The 17,983-nt window shown below is 40.5% G+C and overlaps 1 protein-coding gene across 1 annotated transcript in view; it reads right to left on the reverse strand.

Annotated features, from left to right (window-relative positions):
- LAPTM4B (lysosomal protein transmembrane 4 beta) overlaps positions 1 to 17,983 on the reverse strand; it is a 126,889-nt gene that overhangs the window by 97,307 nt on the left and 11,599 nt on the right. The window contains exon 2 of the mRNA XM_077808921.1: positions 2,237 to 2,348. Within this exon, the coding sequence (XP_077665047.1) occupies positions 2,237 to 2,348 (112 nt within the window). The remainder of the gene's footprint in view (positions 1 to 2,236; positions 2,349 to 17,983) is intronic.

The following is a 17,983-nucleotide window of genomic DNA, read 5'->3' on the forward strand; positions in this document are numbered from 1 at the left end:
CATGGCCTCTTGCAAAGTATGTGCCCGCTCCAAGGAGTCACGCAATAAATCCCTCGGACTCCTGCATTCCCTTTAGACTCCATCAGGCCCTTGGACAGTCATCACCTTAGATTTTGTAGAAGAACTACCTAAGTCCAATGGGTTCACAAACTACCCTCATCTCAAGAAATTCCCTGGCACTGGGTGGACAAAGTTGTCCACCACTATGGCCTTCCAGAGTAAATAGTTTCTGACTGTGGTGCACAATTTATCTACTGCTTTTGGAAAGAAGCTTTCCGGACGTTTGCATCTGCTTCTGCCTCTTCTCCTTTGCCCTCAGACAAACTGTCAAGAGGAGAGAACCAAGATGATCCTGGAATGCTATCTTCGATGCTTCATAAACGTCCACCAGAACAATTGATTCTTGCTTCTATATCAGGCAGAGTTTGTATACAATAACTCATAACATGCATCTACACGGCAAAGCCCTTTTCTCTTGAACTATGGGTTCGACCTTGGTTTTCCCTGGAGCTACCCACCACTTCCCACAACCACCAACCCTGGACTGGATATAACAGATGCATCGAACCCAAGACGACTTGAAAGTTTACTTGGAGGATGTCAAGAAGAGCTACAAACTATATGTGGACTACCGACGACAGGAGGGGCCGGCCCTTTCAGTAGGCCAGAAGGCATGGCTCTCAACAAAAAACCTGCATGTGAAGAGGCCATATGAATTGATGTTCCTTGGCTCCTACTGAGTTTGCTGGCAAATTAGCCCAATCACTTTTGAATTCTGTTCACCCCGTTCTCTCTGCATATACCCAGTTATTGATATATCACTCCTGAAGTCCTGCATTCAGGACCCATTCCCCTCACCGCTCCCACCCACCACCACCCTGCTGTTACATGTTCAAGACCATGATGAGTATATTGTCCATGAAATCCTTGATGCCAGAATCAGATGGGATAGACTCTGGTATTTTGTGAGCTGGGAAGGCTACAGTCCTTAAGAATGCTCCTGGGAACTGGCAGAGAATGTCCATGTTGCTGACCTGGTAAATGCCTTCCATGAAAGCCACCCTGAAAAACCTAGCCCACTACTTCCCTGAGGGGGAGGTGATGTGAGGGATCATGGGCCTCAAACCCAGGCCCACAGTTCCCCAGGCCGTGCTCAGACCATGGCCACCACTCAGCACCTCACATGAATGGCTGAAGGGGGCCAGCAGAGCTCTAGCTTGCAAATGGCCCCATCCATGAAGCTCCTCATTTGGGGAGATGTCCAGCCCCACCACTTAGCTGAGAAGCTGTACTTAAACCAGAAAGAGCCACAGAAAGTTGTCCGAACAACTAGAGGATTTCTTGGCTGGCTGCTACTATGGACCTTTCCTGACTCCAGAGCCCTGGCTTCCTGCCTCCCACTCCGTTCCTGGTTCCTGTCCTCCTTATCCCAGACCCGTCTGTTCAGCTTTCCTGCCTCGCTCCAGGTCCCTGTTCCTGTTCCCTACCTCTGCTTCTGCCTCTGGCTCTAATCTTTGATGTGGCACCTGACCCTGAATGCGATCCCAGGCTCCTGATTCTAACCATTAGGCATGACCACCCATGCCCCAGTCCCTACAGGATCCTGAATTCAATGGAAGTTTTGCCATAACGTTCAGTGGGAGAAAGAAAGTCCTAAGTTACCACGAATCAATGAATTTTGTGCCATTTATTAGCCATGAGAGAGATACTGAAAGTTTCTGAGAAAAGACAAGGACTCCTGCTTCTGTAGTTCCATGCAAATGTATTATAAATATAATAATCTCAGAACCAATACTATTCATATCCTTATTTACTTTTTTTTTTTTTTTAGTGCTAATGAACGTGCTGATTTGCAGCTCTGTTGACTCTAGTCCTCCCTCTGTTCACCTCAGAACGGCTACATCACAGCCAAAGGTAGTGTAGGCTTTTCCACACACCCTGTTAATAAGCCACACCACTATTCTGGAGGGATCTCTGCTAGATGTGAAGGGGTAGCTGGTCTCTGTACCCATTCAGTTAACAGGCAATTGGATGAGACTACTGAAAATATAAACAATCAGTTCCAGTGTGGTGGTGGTTTTGTGCCGTAGATATGCCTTTTGCAATAAAAGCCAAACTGCTAGGATACTGTAGTGAAGCAATGTTTAGGAGACATAACCATTACCAGACTGCCTAAAAAATACTACTGCTTCAGAAACAGAAATGAAATACTGATAATTAAATGCTATATACTTACTGGCATCATCCATAAATTCAAATTCGCCCCCTAAATCAGCACTTGGTAAGTGGTACTGATCAGGATCAGTCAGGGCACTCAGCAGGATCAGCAGTACCACTGAATTGATGATCTACAGAAAGGAGAAAGGGAAAGGTCAGGATGTGTAATTTCTTAGTGAAAATACCATAGAGTGGGATATGCTAACTGCTGCAGAGACAGTGTTCCTACTGTGAAATGCATTTAATTGCCACTATAAATGCCTTCTCCCCATTTGAATAGATTGTATAGTTTTTCTTTGTACCAGAGCCCCAAATTACAGGATAATGACACAAAACCCCATCAACCCCTTTTCCATTTGCCTCCCCGTTCCTTTAAAAAAAAGGAAAGAAAGAAACAAGTCACCCCTGACAAGGCCACTCCATCTACCTCACTGATCCTGTTCTTTTGGATTATAAAACATGGTAATAATCTATTTATAGTTCATTCAGTTCCTGGAATTACAATTATTTTTAAAATCCTAACTGAGATTCTTATAACTGAACAGTCTCCAGTCACAAATTACTAATCTGGATAATGATAATAAGATGGAGTTGATGAGTGATGAGATCTCTTCCTGGCAAATTGCTAGGTGGCCGTAGATGTGTTTGTCCACTGAAAGAGGCTAAATGAGGCTAACATTCAAGCAGATTCGCACTGGCTGCTAAAGCAGAAGCCTTAGGAGGAGCCCAGGGCAAGGACACATTGTGATATTTGCTGCTGCATACGCTTCTGTCCCATGTGACTTTGAGAGATCAGTTCATGTATGCTGAAGAGTTCTGTGAACAGTAACACTTAAACTAGGTGTAATAACACAAGGCCAACCTAAGCAAAGGGAGGAAGAAATGGTTGTATGCAGGGTATGAAACATGAAGTATTAGAGAACTAAAAAGACTACCAAGGGCCAGATTGTCATACCTTTACATGTGATGAACAGAGCCTTAGACACCACTTTAAAGTGAGGGGAGAAAGTGAGTAAGAGCATCACAGCCTGGCCCCCAAATGAAGAGTGTAAAAAATTATAAGACAGAGAAAGCATGATTCTTTTCTACTACTAAGGAGACAAATGGTCAATGACCTACTTTTTTTAAACTTAGTTATTTTAACAGTATAATGGAATTCACATATTTGCTTCATGCTCTCTCACAGAAGGGTAGAGAACAGATGATAGAAACAAATATATACCACTCAAGAGGAGAAAAAAATACAGAAGAATTTAAGATGCATGTGGTACGCTATTAAAAGTATGAAAGCATCATCCTTTTGTATGGATGTATTGAAAGATTTTTGGAATACTGTTAGAGAGCACTCTTTTCTCCATTTGGAAACATTCAGATTTCACATATGGTGGAACAACCCTTTGTGACTCCCTAACACAGCACAGTAGGTACCAATCAATGCATGGTTAATTGCCTAATCAAAAGTCTATTTAACTCAGTGAGAATCTTTCCATTGACTCCAATGAGCTTTGAATCAGGTGCAAAGATTAGATTTGGTCTGATACTGAAATTTAATATACTTGTCTAATAACTGATTTTTGCAATACCTTCCAAAAAACACGTGTGATGAGTTGGACCCCCCTTTCCAGGGTCCCACTGAATCCACCTGTTCAACCAGCCTGGGCTCCCTCACTCTGTCCTGCTGTGCACACAGAGGTAGGGACACACCCAGCTGCAGAATCACACAGTCTGCAATCAGCTCTGTGTGGGAAGATTCAGCTAGGGGAATTGTCCAGAACTCTGGTGCACACACCCTCTGGAGTGTAAACCCAAAATTATATTGTCTTGTGCTATAGAGAGAGCTATACAGCATAAGCCAGTGGTTCTCAAACTATTGTACTGGTGACCCCTTTCACATAGCAAGCCTCTATGTGAAACCCCCCTCTTTTAAATGAAAAACACTTCTTTACATATTTAACACCACTATAAATGCTGGAGGCAACGTGGGGTTCGGGGTGGAGGCTGACAGCTTGCAACCTCCCCATGTAATAACGTCCCGGCCCCCAGTTTGAGAACCCCTGGCATAAGCTCATGAAATTCACTCCCTCCCTCAATGTGGAGGAAGATATGCACAACTTCTCCCCCCCCCCCCCATTATTAATTGCACAAACTGTTTTAGAATAAACAAAAACAAGTTTATTAACTACAAAAGATAAATTTTTTTACTGGCTACAAATAATTCCTCACCCTAAATGTTGTTTCAAGCAGGTTGCAGAGTTTCTTGAAGGTAAACTGCACTGCTTGCAGCATAAATCTCCAGGGATTCCTTTCACAGGCTGACCTTTCTCACCAAGGCTCAGCCCCTGCTGCTGCTGCCGCCGCCACCACCCCCTTCCCCAAGCTTAGTTCCTTTGTTTCTTCAGGTGTTTACAGCAGTCTTCTTCTTGGGCAGGAAGGCAGTGGAGAAGAGCCCAGATTAACTCACTCCCCGGCCTTAAATAGGATTTACAGATGGTGGGAATCCTTTGTTTCCCAGTTTTGACCCCCTTCCCATGGAAAAGTATCAGTATTTCAGGATGGTATTCTGTACCAGGTAACATTATCACATGACCCTGCAGTGTCAAAACAGCATCCCAGGAAACTTCTCAGGAAGGAGGGATATTAGTATCTTCAAAGTCCTATTGTCCTTACTAATGGCCCTTCCAGGCTGATTGCATACTGTCTGGCGGGCATTCCCCAAGTGTACACACAGTTGTAATTGTTATACAGTCAATATTCCTAACTTCAGATACAGGAGTGGTACCTCCATACAAATTGGATAATTAATTACATTCAGTAAATCATAACCTTTCCAATGATACCTCACATGACCCATCTTGCATAAAACATCTTAGTTATCCCATATTCATATCATAACAATATTTCTAGGAAGAATATGGGGCATAATGTCACAACATGATCTAGTAAAAGAGTAAGAGAAGATTACACCACTTCGCTGGATTGGTAAACACAAGGCTGGTAATGAGCATGTGGAGAGAAATCCTCATCCCATGAAGGCCAACAGGAATTTTGTCATTCACCTCCGTGGGGCCAGGATTTCACCCGAGGTGTTTCATACTGTCCAGCTAATGCATAGTGTAATGAACAACAAAAATACTTAGATAGCATTTTTTCCCCAAACTGCTTCACAAACATTAAGTAACTAAGCCTCATGTTACTCCTGCGAGGCATATTATCCTCATTTTAAATATGGAGAAAGAGATATAGAAAGGTTATGTGATATGTTTGAAGTCAAAGCAAGTCAGTGTTAGGAACTAGGCTTAGAACCCAAGTCTCTGACTATGAGGCCAGTGCTTTAGCAATTAGACTACACTGCTTCTTATGAATACAGCTCTACCCAGCAACTGCTGGGAAGAAGGTAGGAAGATGGGGAGACAGGTTTAAGGGGCCAAATTCAGCCCTCTTTGCTTTTGTCTCCAAAATGCCATAGGGAGACCACTGAATATATAGACCATTCCCCTAAATCTACATCCTGCCATGGCACACTCCTTTGTGGCTCTGGATGACTTGCACAGTATGAATTAGGTGAGTTTTTGAGGAGTGGGGAACAAAAGGTGGGCTCTGCTAAGCTGCCCATCCTGCACTGGCAGAAGGGGTGGCCTTGATTTGACTCCAGCTAATTTAGAGTAATGAAAACTTTGCCCCTTAACCATATGGTTAGACAGCCAGATACTAGGATACAATTGCAATGGATACCCTAGAAATACCTTAGACTAATTAGATAGAAAGATGAGATAGAAGACAGTCAAAACAATTACAGATCTTATCAAATACACTGATGTAAGAAAGAGATTGTACCTTCTTAACTGAAGGATCTGGCTATTGAGAGTCCTCTCGCTAAACTCGAATATACCCTTCTACAAAACCTGGGAAAACAGACAGGCATTGCAACTTATCCGAATGTAATACAGAAGTGGGAGCTGTCACAGCAAAGGGAAGCAAGTCTCAGAATAAAGGTCCTATCACTAAAAATGCCCCACCACCAGCCCGCTCCCATTTAAACCAGGCAGCAATTAGCTCAATGACCTCCGCCAATATCAGACAGCTTTGTACCACACAAGGAGAAAGGTGGTGTTAGCCAGGACCAAAACACCCTATGGCCTTATAGGTCAAAACTAAAGCTTCTAAATGAAGTTGCAAAGCACCTATTTAGACACTTATATGGCCATCATCACCATAGTATCTGAGGCCTAGATATTTAAATGGATTTCTGTGTTGCTCCAGTGAGTGCCTTGGAAGCCAAGGCAAGCAACCAGAAGGCAGTGCTGATCTGAGTGCATATATACTGTGTTAGTGGTGTGAAGCAACATTAGGAACTGTACTGTGCACAGGCTGAATGGTCTGAATAGATGTAGCCCTATGTAGACCACATTACAGCAACCCACTCTCAAGGAAATGACATGTAGATAACTGTAGGGAACCCACAACTTTAATAAAAAGCTTATATCCTCTTACCCATGTGCAGATGGGGAAAAACAACCCACCCCCCAAAAAATCTTGACCACTGCTGTTAGCTGGCCATCCAGATACAGCTAGAGATCCAACAGATGTGACACCCGAGTTGTGATACAGGAAAATGAACAACTGGCACACTCCCACAACCGGAGAACTAAAATAATCTCTGCCATCTCTTCCACTTGTTTCTCCTCATGCAGAAGAGGAGGAGCCAAAGAATGGAAATGTTACAAAGTGCCTTTGGGGAAGATAGCAATTTCCCCAGCATTTCCTCATAAAAAGAGAAAAGAATTGATCTTCAATCCATGCAGGGCTCCATAGGCAGGTCCACAACACCCATGGTCAACGGAATCAAAGGACAGATCTAAAAGAATCAGAACAGACATCATCTATTGCCAGAAGGAGATTATTAACTAGTGCAATCCCCCCTAACATAAAAAGGGCCAAACCTCAAACTGAGAAGGACTGAAACCATCTGAGGAATCCAGATATTACTATAGCTACCTCACCACAACCTCCTCAATAATCTTTCCTAAATATGGGAAATTTTAGACACAGAGACAACTGGAGAGTTTGTCAGTTCCTATATGGTTTCTTACGTGGGGGGTCCAGTAATCACTTATAGCAAGCTACTTGCCTTCCAAAGAGAGGACAGTCAACTCTAAAAACATCCTCAACATCTTCCTGCTAGATTTCTCTAACCAGAGAAAAACACATTCTAATGCAGAGGCCACAGCTCTAACCAAGTCCAGCTCCTCTCATGTCTCAGGGAGTGACACCATCTAAAATTCAAACAGAGAAAGCTGGTTTTCTCCTCCTCCTCCATAGATGATACTGCAACCATGGAAGCAGACATCTTGGCCTAAACCCAACTGATCTTATCTGCAGAGAAACTTGAGAACTCCTCAGATCAAGAAACATTCAGTGCCGTTACTAGCTCTTGGGAGCAGGGGCATCATTTTGTTGTATGCAGAGCTAGTAAAAAACAGTATAGTATTTAACAACATTTTTGAAAAACAAAATTTTCACCAAAAAAATCAAAATGACATGATTTTTTTCTTTTGTAATGAAAAAATTCAAAATGAATTAAATGAAAAATTTTGTTTCCAATTGACAAATTTCATTTTGTTTTTTTGAAAACTGAAAAATTGTTTTTCAATTTAAAGTTTTTAAGTTTGCTTCTCACCTCCTTTCTAAAATAATCTCCCCCACGCTTTTTCCCCCCACCACTTTCTCTCCCTCGTTTCCTTCTCCACCCCCTTGTTTCCAGTGCAGTACTGAGAGTTCTAACCAAACAAAATATCTCAATAAGAGGTTATAACCTGAGAAAAGGAAGGAATGTAAGCACAGGAGAGAGGGGAGGAAAAAACCACCAAAAATTTTAGCTTGAAACTAAACATTTTTAATTTCCAAAAAAAACCCAAAAACCACAAATGAAATTTTTCATTTAAAAACAAACTGAAAAATTTAGTTTCACTTGTTTCAAAAAAATTTTCATTGAAAATATGAAAACTTTCAAACAAAACAAAAATGTTAATGGAAAGATTTTGTTTACATCAAAAAGGCATTTTTCAACAAAAAAGGTTTGATTAAAAGAGTTTTGACTACTTATAGTTATATATCTGTGAGCACAATAAGGATCTGATAGGGATCTCAACGCATTACAAATAAACTATAAGAAGAATCAGGGTTAACCAGTTTGTGCATGACTGATGCAATTCTGCAAAATGGAAGCTTATGGAGCTTCTACGATGGAAGTTAAATAAGCCAAAATTTTCTTCACTTCCTCACAGACCCTGCATGTTGATTTTACAAACTCTTTGTTGCAATCAGACTTGATATAGGAGTTCTCTCACTGATGAGCTATTTGTCATAGTTCATCCATGACCCATGGTGACTAGGAAGAGTTACACTGGGAAAAACGGTGTTTAGGAACCGTTGTATCAACAGGTGAGGACAAAAAGACTATGACAATGACATACCAGACCACTGATATAATTGCCTGTTGGCTGCATAGAATTCTTCCCCAGTCATTGGAAACTAGTTTCCATCAGCCTCTGAGGGGAGACCATTAAAACATGTCTTTGGTCCTGATAGGAACGGAGCACCCCTACCTCAAAACCAAAAGAGCTAACTAATGATCAGCCCATGAGTTAAACACTGAAAGCCATGAATATTAAAATAATTGTCTAGGATTATAATGGCTAAATAACCCTCTTCATACACACTCCTCCACCAGGTTTAGTCAATACTGAAACATTCATATAGCAAAATAAATCACTTTTAAATATGGGAATACTTATGTCCGATATTGTTTATGTTCACTTCCAGTTCCAGCCCCTACAATTGTTCCCACAAACCCTCATTTAATACAAATGTACTGATAAAGGAATTCAGGAGAGGAAATCTTGGTTCAATGTATACTCTAAGCATTAAGTTAAAATTACTAGATCTAATACACAAAATGTCTTTCCATCTTTCTGTTAAATGCTTTGGGGGTCTCTCCCCTTATATGTCTAAGTCCCACTGACATGGCTAATGGGAATTGCTTACACATAAGGAGAGAAGTAACGAGCCCTGTATGCTTGCAGTGCCATTTTTATGCTTGAACCCACGTGTACAATAACCTACTGTACATACTGTATTCTTGTTTTCAAATCTGATATGTAGTTGTATTTTTCCCAAGGAGATTAAATTGGAGGGTGATAAAGATATAGCAGTTGTTACAAAAGTCTGGAGGAAAAAACAAAACTGCTTCCCCCCCTCTCCCCAAGGGTGATCTATGCCTTAGATAAACTATATAAATGACAGGCGGATTTAGGAATAAATATTTCAGTAGAAGAATGGAGCAGATATGGCCAATAGCCAGTGGCCTACAAGTTAGTCAAGGAAGTCAAAGTGAAAATGCTGAAATACAGCCCAACACACAGCATGTAAAAAAACGTGAGATTGTTTGGCTACTTTTTCTTATTCAGACATTTTCTGGCATTATTAAAAAAAAGAAACCAATAGTTAATTCTTTTTAATATAAATATAGATTTGCTTATCTTTGATCAGAAACTCATTATCAGATATGCTAACCAAAGAAATTCTATGCACAACTTAGGTTTGAAGAGTAAAAGTAATGATTAACAATGTACTGTCAATAGCCAGAAAGTGATATTGCTCCAGAAAGACTTATAATTGGGAAAGCTTGAGTTCAGAGGTGGGTGAAATTATTTGCAGAAATAGTTTGTCAAAAAAATGCAGTTTTAGCAGACCTAGAGCTTTTTGGGAATTTGACTAAAATTCACTAAATAATTTCAGCCGAAACTTTTTCCCCCTCCCACGCTGGATTCACACCAGGACTTAGGCACCATTCACAAAACAGCCAGAGGAAAGGACGGAGGTACCTATTAAGTCATTTTCACTCACTGTCTCTGGCCCAATAACTATTCAAGTTATTTTACACAAAGTGGAACAGCTTCAACTGGAGAGACGGAGATCCACCCCAGAACATCCCCTAGCCCAGAGGTTAGAGTGCTCTATTGCAATAGGGGAAATGCAAGTTCAAATCCCTACTCTGTATCATGCAGAGGGAGGAACTGAACCCAGATCTCCCACATCCTAGGTGAATTCCCTAATCACAGGGCTAAGGTTATAAAGGAGCTGCTACCTTCTGCTCTGGGTGCTTTATGAATCTACTTTCCTTGCCTTTGCTTTTTATTTTAAAAATGCTCAGAAATGAAAGAAAACATTTTGTTTCACATTGAACAAAATATTTTGTCAACTTTTTTGATTTGCCAAATTTCTTCAGAATTTTCGGCTCAACCTAAACCGAATTCTTTTCCTCCCAGAACTGCCAGTGAACTGAAAAGTCAGTTATTTGCCCACCACTAGTTGAGTTGCCTGTCAGACTTTATTCCAACAGTGGGTAAACAGGAAGTTTTAGGACATGCAAAAAATCACCCTGCCTTCAGGAACAAGGTATGAATACCGACACACCCCCAGTTCAAATATCTGAACCTCCAGGACTATATAAAAAAAGGACTCCTTGGATTTTGTGTCACCTTTCTTGTTCCTCGCTATTCTATGTACAGTTTTATGTTGTTTCAATATATATGAACCTTATCAAATAAGATATTAATTGAGATGATAAAATTCCAGTGGAAGATGGGATCAATTCCAGGGATCAGAAAGAAATAGTAAAGATACCAATAGAGGCACAAACTTCATCTATTAACACCTAAGTAAACAAGCAAAGGATCATGACACACACTATTAGCATGAAATAGATTAAAAGGGGATGATTTGTAGTCCAAGACTGTTAACTGTATCCATCTCCATATGCAAAACAAAATATGTCTGATTCTGATGAGGTTATATAAAGTATGTTAAGCCAGTGGCTCTCAACATTTCTAGACTACTGTACGCCTTTTGGGAGTCTGATTTGTCTTGAGTGCCCCCAAGTTTCACCTCACTTAAAATCTACTTGCTTGCAAAATCAGGCATAAAAATACAAAAGTGTCACAGCACACAGCTAAGATACAGCCCTGTGATTGTGCATAATGGAAAATTAAGGCATAGCACTAAGAATCAGGAAAAGTGTATTGTATTCCTGACGCTACCACAGACTCACCTCATGAGCTGGAGCAAGTGACGTAGGCCCTGATTCAGCAGTCTCTCTCTATTCAGCAAAGCACATAAGCACATCCTTAACTTTGAGCATGTACTTAAGCCACCAGAGATTCACTTAAGCACTTGCTTAAAAATGTTTTATTAAACTGGGGGTTTATACTCTTGCCTCACCTTCCCTACCAAATGGGGATTCTTCCTTGCCTCAGAAGGGTGTTGCGAGTTATGCAGGTACTACAGTGATGAGCACCTAAGTATATAAAAAATAAACTACATTAATCTGGGTGGAGGAGGCAGGTAGAAAACTACGTAACAGTAATCTTGATTTTAGCTTTCACGTTATAATCCACATAGAATCTTTTTTAAGTATTTTTTTTAAAAAAGCATCTATAAAAGGGCATAATTACATAAGACACTCCTGGAGTTCAGGAAATCTTAGAATGCTGTGCCTCATACAATACTAATCTTCCAGACGAAAGAAGATATTTATGAATGAAGATGGTTCTGGCTGAGCAATGATTAATAGTGAAATACTATTTGAATTCTCTGTGTCAGACAAACCATTGTGCTTTGGGGGGGGAGGCACAGCTCAGTGGTTTGAGCATTGGCCTGCTAAACCCAGGGTTGTGAGTTCAATCCTTGAGGGGGCCATTTAGGGATCTGGGGCAAAAAAAAAAATTGGGGATTGTGCCTGCTCTGAGCAGGGGGTTGGACTAGATGATCTCCTGAGGTTCCTTCCAACTCTGGTAGTCTATGTTCTGAACATTACTTTTTTTTAAAAGGAAGCAAAATTATTTTATACATAATAATAGCTAACATAACCCAAAGGGCTTAATTTAGCATCTATCCATAGTAATTGTTGAAATGAGCTTCCCTATACAGAAACATTTTAATAAAGCTGAGGACATTTTCAGGCAAACAAAAAAACTGAGTTAAGATGTTATGATGGAAAATATCTATAGAATAGTTAAGAACTGATTGAACTACACTTTTGAACTCTAGTTCTTTCTAAAAAGAAAAAACCCCAAAAAAAACTAATTAAAAAGTCCAATCATAGTTTATAACACCTTGATATTCAAAGTTATTGTGACACTTGGAGAAAGTCAGAAAACACAACCATACAGATCACCTGAACTATCTTAATTCTGTCCCCGCTCTCTCTACCCTTCCACCCCACACGTTCTGTGCAGCTTTTGGCACAGAAGGTTTTAATAAGAATTTGAAAGAGGGCAGTTTGTACATTGAGAGGACACCTGATCACTTCAGCAGAACAGTGCTTTTAATTTCAAGTTTGATTTATATACTCTTTGGCTCCTTCACGGAATTAACAATGGGTCAGGAGACCTAAAGTTCTTTATCCTTTACAGGTAGAATTTTAGGTACATTCTTTGTCACTAGAAGGGGAAAGGAGAACGAAGTAATTTCATATTCTGATTCAAGTGAAAGCAAGAGGCCATTTTAGTTCTTGAACCAACCTAATTGTTGCGGGGTGCTCACCAACTGTCTGACTCTCGTCACAGAAACTATGGCAACAAAGAAGAGTAATTTAAGGGTCATGAGAGGACATGGAACCTGGGGGTGGGAAGCTGGCTAAAGTAGCAATGGACTAGAGTTAAGTAGGAGGTGGGAACAAGATAGGTCATTAAGCACTATCTGATAGTGTCAAGAAGCATCAAACCCTTCCTCTGGGATTTTTTTCTTTGGCAGGGAGAAATATGCATCCATGTTATCAACTGAGTTAGTGAAGGAGAAGGGGGCTTGTCAGCACACCAGACAACAGGGAATAAGACAGTAGGAAGAGAAAGGGTCTGGCTAACAGTCTCACTTTCGAGGGGGTTGAGGTTAACATTTTCAGAAAGTGATCAGAGGACTAAAGTGAGGTAGAAGGCCTGACCTTTGGTGTTAGGGGAGAGTGGAAGCCTTCCATAGACCTACAAAGTAATTATTATTAGCCACAATAACAAATTTGTTTCAGTTTGGTGGAGGAAGGAGAATTGAAGAGCTAGCTAGTACTATGCTTCTAAGACATTTTACTATTAGAGAAACCAGGTCCAGCAAGATTACCTCTCCCTCTGAGAAAGATGGACTCAGAGGATTTTCCTATGTTTTCCACTGAGGTTTATGCAATCAAAATAGGTTTGTCAGAACTAATGGGAGGTGGACGGCTCAGAGATAATAGGTATATCAGAGAATGTGTCACTCAACGGTTGAAAGTTCCGGGAAAAGCAGCCGCAATATAACCCATATGTTGACTGACTGTCAGAGTAGATATTTCTTGTTGTTCTCTCTCTGTATACAGGCCATCTGGTTCATGCTGAATAAAACATATATCCTCTTTGGACCAAAGTAGCTGGAGCTGCTGTTCAGGACTGACTACACAGCAAGGCAGACATGGTAGTGATATACAAACTAATGAACTATATACAGAAGGTAGACCAGGTCCTCTTACTTAGGGCTCATCTAGATGAACAGTTAGTACATGGCACACAAATGTGCTGTAGCTTTACACCCCAGCTTGCCATGCACTAACTGTTCATCTAAACCAGCCCATATGCACTCTCACAAAAAAGAATAAGGTAAACAGAAAGGCAGTAATTTAAAGATGGATTAAAAGGGAAACCCTTTTCCTCCATGACACAGTTAGTCTGTCAAACTCATCATCACAAGATACCACTGAAGCCAAGGGCTTAGCACAGTGGTTTTCAAACTGTGGGGCATGCCCCCCCTAGGGGGGGCATTGAGGAATGGTCAGGGGGACAAGCAATGATGCCAGGAAGCTCAGTCTTCAGCCCCACATGGTAGGGCTCAACGAGAGAGTGCCACATCCACCCCAACTCCCCTCTTTTTGTTTGGGTCAGGGGAGACACAACCAAAAATTGTAACACAAAGGAGTTGGAGGGGGTTAGCTCAAAAAGTTTGAAAGCCACTAGCTTAGTAGGATTCAAAAAAAGATTAGCTATATACATGGATAAACTATACATTTAGTTACATTACATAGCATTTTTTAAAGGCCATATTAACGCTCATGCTTGAGGCCATATGCCAACCTTTAACTAACAGGGAGTTTGGACAAGACTTTCCCCATACACAAGTTATTCTATACTTCTCCACTATGTGGTTGCTTACAGCATCTGGTTCTGGCCACTGTCTAAGATAACATATTGGACTAGATAGAACATTACTCTGATCAGATGTGGCCATTCTTATGGGACAGGGGATTTGGAGAAAACACTGGAAACTGGAATTCTTGTCGCTTAAGACAAATTGTTAAGAATTGCCAGATTGTTACTTCAACTTGTCAACAGTGTGATGACAGCAAATAGTCCAGCAGATTCAAACTGGCATATTAGCGGTGCAGAAAATATTTTAGTTATTCTTCAAATACATCTCAACTTTGATTATTATAATGACACTAAGTATTGAACTTTAAGTCTATGCCGAATAAACTGATAAACTGTAAATCTAGCATGATTTACAACCACTCTTCTTTGCAAAGGACTCTGCTGTTGCCTGTTGGCAGCCTTTTAGGAGGACCTGAAGTCCAACCCACAACAGACCTGTCTCAAATGAAAAACAGAAATTACGGAATTTGTACAAGAAAGTTTAGATGGATGCAACGTGCAAGGTGCACACTAAGTATCTTTCTGCCTCCCTTGGGATATCAGTTTAATTTGATAAGTATGACAGTTAAGCATACTGTTAATCCTTTACAGTTTGATAAATAGAATATTCATATGTAAATGTATTAATGGGTTCTGTGTTACTTTTTTTTTTTTAAACTGTACTTGGAAAGAGCTGTACCTGTACTTTGCCAGGGACCTGAAAATTACCACTGATGGATGGCTGCTACCGAGAATCTATACAGTTGACTGGGATCTGAGAAATATAATCCATTCTATTATGTAGTGTGTGTTCACATTAGAATATTGTTCTGACAAGCTAGTATTCCTGTTTAAAGATATCTAATCAAAGAGACTTCATAAAGTTAGACAGAGAAGCCAGCTATATAGAGAATTGATATCTATTAAATCCACATTCAACATGAGTTAGTTGTTTAAGTGGAGAATGATGAATGGTTTGATTCTCCCATCGCAGTTCTCAGCTTCCAAAAATGGATTGATGAATCCTACAAGTGATTCTTAAATAAGCATGATAAAAACATGTAAGGTGAATTTTTACTCTCAGTCTTTCAGTAGAAAGATGTTAATGAGAGACAAACACAGACTGAGGGTAGGGTATAACCTTATGTGATAAAAAAACTTGATCCATTTGAGACAGACCATAAAAGATGCAAAAGCATTCAAAGAAAACTAGGCTTCCCACTAATCTGAACACACTTCACAACATAAGGAAGGCACTTTATGACACTTTCTTTTGTTCAAAGCTACTGGAAACAAAGTTTGCTTTGCAATAGAAATAAAATTACAGGGAAAAGATTAATTGCAAAATTCAGTTATAAGGTATACAGAATTTAAAATCTGTTCCCTCATTCATACCAAGACCTGAAAGTGCTTTGCAGACTTCAACATACTGTTCAGCAAACACACTCCTGTCCTCCAACACCTATTCTATTTCAATCCTGACACCTCTTTTCAGCAAAGGCTGCCAACTGTGGTGTTTTTGTGATGCGAACAAATGAGTTAGACCAAACAGGGATGAACAGAGACCAAGTTCATTTCAGGAAAAGTTGCAAAACTTGTAACAAAGGCCCTTAAGTTGTCACAGAACATGTACAACACAGTTAGTGGAAGTGTGTTATTACTGTGGTGTCCTTCCCCAACTCTGTTCTGGAGTGACTGGTGATCACAGAATCATAGGACCGGAAGGGACCTTGAGAGGTCATCTAGTCCAGTCCCCTGAACACATGGCATGACTAAAAATTACCTAGACCATCCCTGACAGGTGTTTGCCTAACCTGCTCTTAAAAATCTCCCATGATGGAGATTCCACAACTTCCCTGGGCAATTTATTCCAGTGCTTAACCACCCTGGCAGTTAAGAAGTTTTTTCCTAATGTCCAACCTAAACTGCCCTTGCTGCAATTTAAGCCCATTCTTCTTGTCCTATCCTCAGAGGTTAAGGAGGATATTTTTTCACCCTCCTCCTTGTAACAATGTTTTACGTACTTGAAAACTGTTATGTCCCCCCTCAGTCTTTTCTTCTCCAGCCTAAACCCATTTTTTTCCCAATCTTCCCCCATAAGTCATGTCTTCTAGACCTTTAGCATTTTTGTTGCTCTCCTCTGGACTTTCTTCGATTTTCCATATCTTTCCTGAAATGCAGTGCCCAGAACTGGACACAATACTCCAGTTGAGGCCTAATCAGTATGGAATAGAGCAGAAGAATTACTTCTCGTGTTTTGCTTACAACGCTCCTGCTAATACATCCCAGAACGATGTTTCCTGCTTTTTTTTTCCCCACAACAGTGTTACATGAGTTAACTATTCATATTTAGCTTGTGATCTGCTATGACCCCAAGATCCCTTTCTGCAGTACTCTTCCTAGGCAGTCATTTCCCATTTTATATGTGTGCAACTGTCTGTTCCTGCCTAAATGGAGTACTTTGCATTTGTCCTTACTGAATTTCATCCTATTTTCTTCAGGCCATTTCTCCAGTTTGCCCAGATCACTTTGAATTTTAATCTTACCTGCCAAAGCACTTGCAATCCCTCCCAGCTTGGTATCATCTGCAAACTTGTTAAGTGTACTCTCTGTGCCATTATCTAAATCATTGATGAACATATTGAACAGAACCGGACCCAGAACTAATCCCTGCTGGACCCCACTCAATATGCCCTTCCAGCTTGATTGTGAATCACTGATACCTACTCTTTGGGAACAGTTTTCCAACCAGTTATGTACCCACCTTACAACCTAGATGGAGCTACTATATTTCCCAAGTTTGTTTATACGCAGATCATGCAAGAAAATATCAAAAACCTTACTAAAGTCAAGATATACCAAATCTACCGCTTCCCTGCTATCCACAAGGCTTGTTGCCCTGTTAAAGAAAGCTATTAGGTTGCTTTGATGTGATTTGTTCCTTGACAAATCCATGCTGACTCTTACTTATCACCTTCTTATCTTCTAGATATTTGCAGATCGATTGCTTAATTATTTGCTCCATTATCTCTCCAAGTACTGAAGTTAAACTGACTGGTCTGTAACTCCGCAGGTTGTCTTTATTTCCCTTTTTATAGATGGGCACTATATTTGCCCTTTTCCAGTCCTCTGGAATCTCTCCCACCTTCTTTGGCAAGAGTGAGTAGTTGTCCATATATCAAATCCATCAGCATTTCTAAACCATCCATCACACTATCATGTACGTGTCATTCAGTCCTTAGCCTCTCTGCTATGACTGAGGACAAACAGTGCCAACTAGCATAATATGTGATTACGGGGTTTGTGATGTGGACACATAGTAGCTGTTTGAAGATCATCAACTAATTTCACAGAAGGCCACTGAAAGATCACTGCTTGTCTGGGCTTGACTCAAACTGGCATCAGGGAAAAGAAAAGTGTGGTATTCTACCACCAGTCCTTGGGTTTTCCATTCCTAGGACTTCTGGTTTATTCAACAATTTCATTCTGATCATTTTTATATTATTTGAAGTCTTTAGAAAAAGTTGCTTTTTCCTCTTACATCTATCGGAATCCCAAGA

Source organism: Eretmochelys imbricata, chromosome 2 (assembly GCF_965152235.1).
Source record: "Eretmochelys imbricata isolate rEreImb1 chromosome 2, rEreImb1.hap1, whole genome shotgun sequence".
In the NCBI taxonomy this organism is placed as follows: domain Eukaryota; kingdom Metazoa; phylum Chordata; order Testudines; family Cheloniidae; genus Eretmochelys; species Eretmochelys imbricata.